We start from the raw sequence: 5653 nt of genomic DNA, 5'->3' as shown, positions 1-5653 counted from the left end.
GTTTATTAAGTAGATTTCAATTGCACACTCATAAGCACATATTAAAAAATGTACAGCGCCATCTGTTGAATTTCGAGAAGAACTAGTTATTTTTTCAAGGGTGATATTTCATGATATATGGACATTTTGTATTTAAATTTCACAGTAGCATATCTTCTCTTCCAGGGGGCCGATTGTGATGAAACAAAGCCTACATGTTACCTCAAGCTCGGCCAAATACATCTGTGAAAACCTTGTTAAAATTTGTTTAGTAGTTTTGGCGTGATGCATGCACAAACAAACAGATGGAAAAAAATAAGAAAAAAAACATCTTCATATGTTCTATTATTCATTTTACAAATATCTTTAATGTACAGACACGTCAACTTTACAGTTTTATTTAAGATAGATAAATAGATAGATGTCAGAAAAGTGTATCATATCTCCACACATCCTTCAATGTGTTCAAAATGTGTTCCTATATGTCAGATATTAAATAATAACAACATAGGTGATATAATACATATACAATTCTCAATCAAAAATGAGGAAATACATTTCCAGGTTAAAATGTTCCCTAAAGCCCACTTTTTAGAATAAAAACGAAGACCATCCTTCTTCTCAGCATACTTCATCATCCTCTTGGTCACTTTCTTTCCCTAGCACATCCTTGATTTCTCTCTCGCAGTCCTCACAACCCTGCGTCCCACACCTTCCTAAGAGCACCAGACCCTGACTGTCTATACCTTCCATCTCCACCCCAGGAAGTCCCTCCTCCATCCTAGAGGCCCATGCGGTGTCGATTAACTTTCCCTGAAGAGGAAGGTTGATGGAGTAGATGCTGCCGTTAGCACCGGCCATGATGATATCTTCATAAGGCGGAGCATGACTGGCGCTCTCTTCCAGGCGAATACGAGCACGGCGCTTCATCTCAATCACCCTCTTAGTGTAGGAGTTGAGGGTGAAGACAGCAGCGGCCATGCAGCAGCTAAATGAAATCCAAGCCAGACTGGAAGAAAAAGTATTTGTTAGTGAGCGTTTAAGTCAAATAGAATTAAGAATAAAATGGAATGGGAAAGTGTTAGCAACGTCGCCTTGCACCTCCAGGGTCTGGGTTCGATTCCCGCCTCTGTGTGCATGGAGTTTGCATGTTCTCCACGTGCTTGGTGGGTTTCCTCCCCCAGTCCAAGGACATACAGATTAGACTAATTGGCGTTCCCAAATTGCCCGTATCGTGTGAATGAGTGTGTATGTGTGTGCCCTGCGATGGATTGGCACCTTGTCCAGGTTATACCCCGCCTTGTTCCCTAAGTCTTCTTTAGGATAAGCTCCAGGTCCCAGGTGTACAGGATAAAGCGGTATAGACAATGAGGCGAGACGAGATGGGACAAAAAGTAAAAAGCTTACGCGAACGACCAGCCGTAGTCCCATGTCTGCGGTCTCCAGTCTTTAGGACCGATGCTCACAGTCAGCTGAAATACCGTTGTGTACATCATATGTGCCACCATCCCCATCATCCCTGAAACAGTAGCAATGTCATGGAAATGAAATAAAAAATAATTAAACTAGCATTATACACATGTTCAAAAGTATGTGAACACCCGGTCTTTAAACTCCCATGTTTATTATTGGTTATACTGGAGAATCATGGAGTATCATGTAGGAATGGGATTTTTTACAAGCACATACAGAATGGGTGTGATGGTGAGGTTTCCATAAACCTTTGGTGCTATTGTGTATGTTAGTCTGAGCACACAATACCGTACCAGAGAAAACGGTGCACATGGCAGCGAAGGCATTGACCTTAAGTGCATGCATCTCCTTTTTAAAGCAAAGTAACAGCAGCTCCATCCACATCATAAGGAATCCCATGGCTAGTAGAGTGATATACATGAACTCTGAGAACAAGGAGAGCCAAAGAATTCCTAAAGATGTAAAAAGAATAAGGAAAAACCCAGACACGTACGCTTATTATAGACATTCTTTCTTATTAATGTTTAAAATGGCGGCATAGTGACTTAGTGGTTAGCACAATCGCCGCGGACACTCCAGGGTCTGGGTTTGATTCCCACTTGGGGGTCTGTGTGCATGGAGTTTGCATTTTCTCACCGTGCTTGGCGGGTTTCCTCCGGGCACTCTGGTTTCCTCCCACACATTTCAAAGATATGCAGATTAGGCTAACTGGCATTCCTAAATTGCCCATGGTGTGTGAATTTTACGGTTGTAAGATGAGAATAAATACAATGGTAATTACCAGTGGTCTCCCAGGTCCCTAGTTGGACAACAGAGGTTCTAAGATGGATGGTTGATGAGTTGTTATTCATTTATTATATGGTTGGAATCATACACCCCGTACAAGCACTTATCTGTGGAAGCTTGCACTGGTGCTACATGGACATCACAGGGGATCTTCTCCAGCTTGTATAAAGCTTTCTCAAATCAGCATTACTGCACGTATTATTGAGATGATAATTACTGACAGGAGGCTAACAGGGGGGTACAAGCATGCTTCTGACCACCAGATAACCACCAGTAGAACATGAGAAGAAGTTTCTAAGAAGGCTATATGACAAGTGGATTTACATCAAATAAACGTCATAGTTTTGACAATCCATTCACCTTGTGCTTCCCCAGGAGTCAATTCAATGAAACTCCGACATTTCTCTCCTGAAACAGAAACCTGGTTCAATCCTGGTTCAATTTTAAACCCATTTACATTGTATTTTAGACATGACTTTGTTGATAAACCCCCTCTTACCATCACCATTATGCAGTTTCTCACAAGAATGCCAGAAACCTGTGTGAAAGTATCTAAGCATGTATTTGTCCTCTCCTGTTTCCCAGATATAGTGGACCGCATTGGCCAGCTTCTTCACCTCCATCTGTGCTTGCTCCTCCTTCTGCTTCGGGGATATTGTCACACTGGACTTTTTGGGGTCTGGAGCTAAGCTCTCTGCATTTGGGTTTGGAGTGGAGATAGAGGGGGGTGGGGGGTGGAACACATGCAGAATGGTTAACTTTTCCATGTCACATGGGCCAATTTGAACATTTTCTACTGTACATACTGCCTGACCAAACAAAGTTGCAGCTAGTTGCAGTTATAGCTTGGCATGAAGCAAAGAAACGGGGTGGGGAACAGTCCAATGCATTATTAAGACCTGGAGGAATTCAGATACGTTAAAGGGTAAGATTCAATTACTTGTCGCATGTACCATGATTTTTTCCTCATATCACAGTTTGGAAGCTGGAGTCAGATACAGTGAGGATACAGTACCCCAAAGCAGACAGGTTTAAGGGCCTTGTTCAGGGGCGTAGTGGTGGCAGCTTGGCGGTGCTGAGGCTTGAACTACCAACCTTCTGGTCAGTAGCCCAGTAACCCACAGCCTCCACAGTTAGAGTCACGACTGCCCCCACATGATAGTGCTGAACTGTTATGAGTGAAAGTCATGTGGTCTGACAAGTCCAGACTGACCCTGCTCCAGAGTAATGGGTGTCTCAGGGTAAGAAGGGAGGGGCATTAGGGGAAGCACCTGTGATCATTTTCGCATGTAAACTGGCCACCACATTGTGTGTCGTAATCAAAGAGACTGAAATATTAGTGTGTGATTTTTTTATAGCCAGGTGGTGCATTTATCTAATGTATTACAGCATTTAAAAAAATCTAGGTGAAAAAAGAGAAAGGGGATTTTACACTCAAAATGACACAGTGATGAGACTTGAGATCTGATTCTCCCCCTTAAATCCCACAAGCTCAGTTTTTGCCTAATTAACATCTGCATTTTTGAGATTGTATTTAAAGTTTTCTTTCTTTCTTTCTTTCTTTCTTTCTTTCTTTCTTTCTTTCTCTTTCTCATTTTCCTTTTTCTTACTTCCTTTCTTTCTCTAGATTTTTCCTTTTTCATCCTTCCTTCCTCTTATTTTTCTTTTCCTTCCTTCCTTCCTTCCTTCCTTCCTTCCTTCCTTCCTCTTATTTTTCTTTCTTTAGACTTTCCCCTTTTTATCCATCCTTCCTCTTATTTTCCTTTTCCTTGCTTCCTTCCTTCCTTCCTTCCTTTCTTCTTCCATCCTCTTATTTTTCTTTCTTTTTTCTTCCATCCTCTTCTTTCTTTCTTTCTTTCTTTCTTTCTTTCTTTCTTTCTTTCTTTCTTTCTTTCCCCTTTCCATCCTTCCTTCCTCTTATTTTCCTTTTCCTTCCTCTTATTTTTCTTTCCTTCCATCCCCTTGTTTTTTTTTCTTTCTTCCTCTTTTTTCTTACTTCCTTTTATTTTCCTTCCTTCCTCTTTTCTTTCTTTTCTAGATTTTTTCTTTTGCATTCTTCCCTCCTTCCTTTTTTCTTTCTTTTTTCTTTTTTTTCTTTTTTTCTTTTTTCTTTCTTTTTTCTTTTTTTTCCTCTTATATCCTCTTCTTTCTTTTCTCCCTTCCTTACTTAGTTTCTCTTTCTTTCTTCATGAGTCCTTCCTTCCTTCCTTTTTCTGTCTTCCTTCCTACAATGCCAATCAGTTTGTTGGCCAAAATGTAAAAAAATTAATTAAATCTGAAATTAAAACACTTGTCTCAGTATTCAGAACAGTGTGTGTGTGTGTGTGTGTGTGTGTGTGTGTGTGTGTGTGTACATGTACACAAAAGGAACACAATCAAGTCAAACAACTTCACCTGGACGCCTTGTTTCATAAAATAACAAATACACACACACACACACACACACACACACACACACACACACACACACACACACAGTGGATTTGTATAAAGCATAAGTGAGCAAAATTCACTTGTAGATTGTATTGCTCTAATTTCTTGGTGTGTGTGTGTGTGTGTGTGTGTGTGTGTGTGTGTTGTGGGTGTAGAAATATATAGTCCATACATGTATACAGTATAATCACTAAGTACAGGTGTTTTTATTTGTGTGATAATTCAGATTTGGTGGAAATAATGTCAATTATTAACCAGTATCTTACGCATTATTATTAAAAAGTCCTTATATTGTGTGTGTTGAAGTTTGATAAAGATCTGTAACATCTCATTCCATTTGCTTATCATCTCGTCTCTGTCCCTAGATACATAATTAAGTAAATGCTTTCCTTTCACGCAACGTGCGAATGCTTACCAGTGAAAAAGGGCCGGCTATCGTTCTTGCCACAGTTCTTGATTTTCACCGGAGACAGACAGAGAGGTTTCACTACCTTGTGCGTCCCCTCACACCAGTAGGAGGTGCAGAAGGCCAGTATGGAGAGAGTCAGGGCGAGGGAGGTCAGGCCGAGGGAGAGCAAGGAGCGGCTGCGTCTGGACATACGTTTCAGCATGACAACGGGAAAAAAGGAGGTGAATACAGGAAAGGATGAAATAAACTAGATGAGGAAAAGTGTTACAGAAGAGATGATGATGATAGGAGGTGACATGAGAGGAGTGTTTTTATTTCTAACAAAAAGAGGGAGGAGGAGGAGAAGGAGGAGGAGGAGGAGCGGTCTGAAGCTAAAGATGGAGAAATAATCTCAGTTTCAAATTTCTAATCTGTAGAAGAAAAACAATGGATTTAGAAAGTGAGGACAAGAAGAGACAGATGTGATTAAACACAAACATCCTTCAGAAATAATATAACACAGTACCGTGCAAAAGTATTTATCCCTAAAAAATATAAAAAAATATCACCTAATCTGTTCCCGTCTCTCCCTGG

General features: G+C 40.6%; 1 protein-coding gene across 1 annotated transcript; it reads right to left on the bottom strand.

Annotated features, from left to right (window-relative positions):
- Positions 1-525: 525 nt before the first annotated feature.
- Positions 526-5334, bottom strand: si:ch211-232m10.6 (uncharacterized protein LOC572203 homolog). The gene is made up of 6 exons (XM_053490387.1): positions 5087-5334; positions 2738-2932; positions 2599-2646; positions 1746-1904; positions 1387-1498; positions 526-988 (listed from the first exon to the last, which is right to left on the bottom strand). Exons 1-6 carry the CDS (start codon positions 5280-5282, stop codon positions 601-603), a joined length of 1098 nt encoding a protein of 365 aa, XP_053346362.1. The 5' UTR covers positions 5283-5334; the 3' UTR covers positions 526-600.
- Positions 5335-5653: the final 319 nt, after the last annotated feature.

Source organism: Clarias gariepinus, chromosome 28, assembly GCF_024256425.1.
Source record: "Clarias gariepinus isolate MV-2021 ecotype Netherlands chromosome 28, CGAR_prim_01v2, whole genome shotgun sequence".
In the NCBI taxonomy this organism is placed as follows: Eukaryota; Metazoa; Chordata; class Actinopteri; order Siluriformes; family Clariidae; genus Clarias; species Clarias gariepinus.
This window is presented reverse-complemented; position numbering and strand designations above follow the sequence as displayed.

What these genes read in the sequence shown, in the direction of transcription:
- si:ch211-232m10.6 (XM_053490387.1), bottom strand. Translation starts at nt 5,282, where the DNA reads ATGCTGAAACGTATGTCCAGACGCAGCCGCTCCTTGCTCTCCCTCGGC. An exon ending in TAGCCGGCCCTTTTTCACTG is followed by an intron (nt 2,933 to 5,086) that starts GTAAGCATTCGC and finishes ACCCAAATGCAG; the next exon opens with AGAGCTTAGCTCCAGACCCC. An exon ending in CATGTGCACCGTTTTCTCTG is followed by an intron (nt 1,499 to 1,745) that starts GTACGGTATTGT and finishes CTACTGTTTCAG; the next exon opens with GGATGATGGGGATGGTGGCA.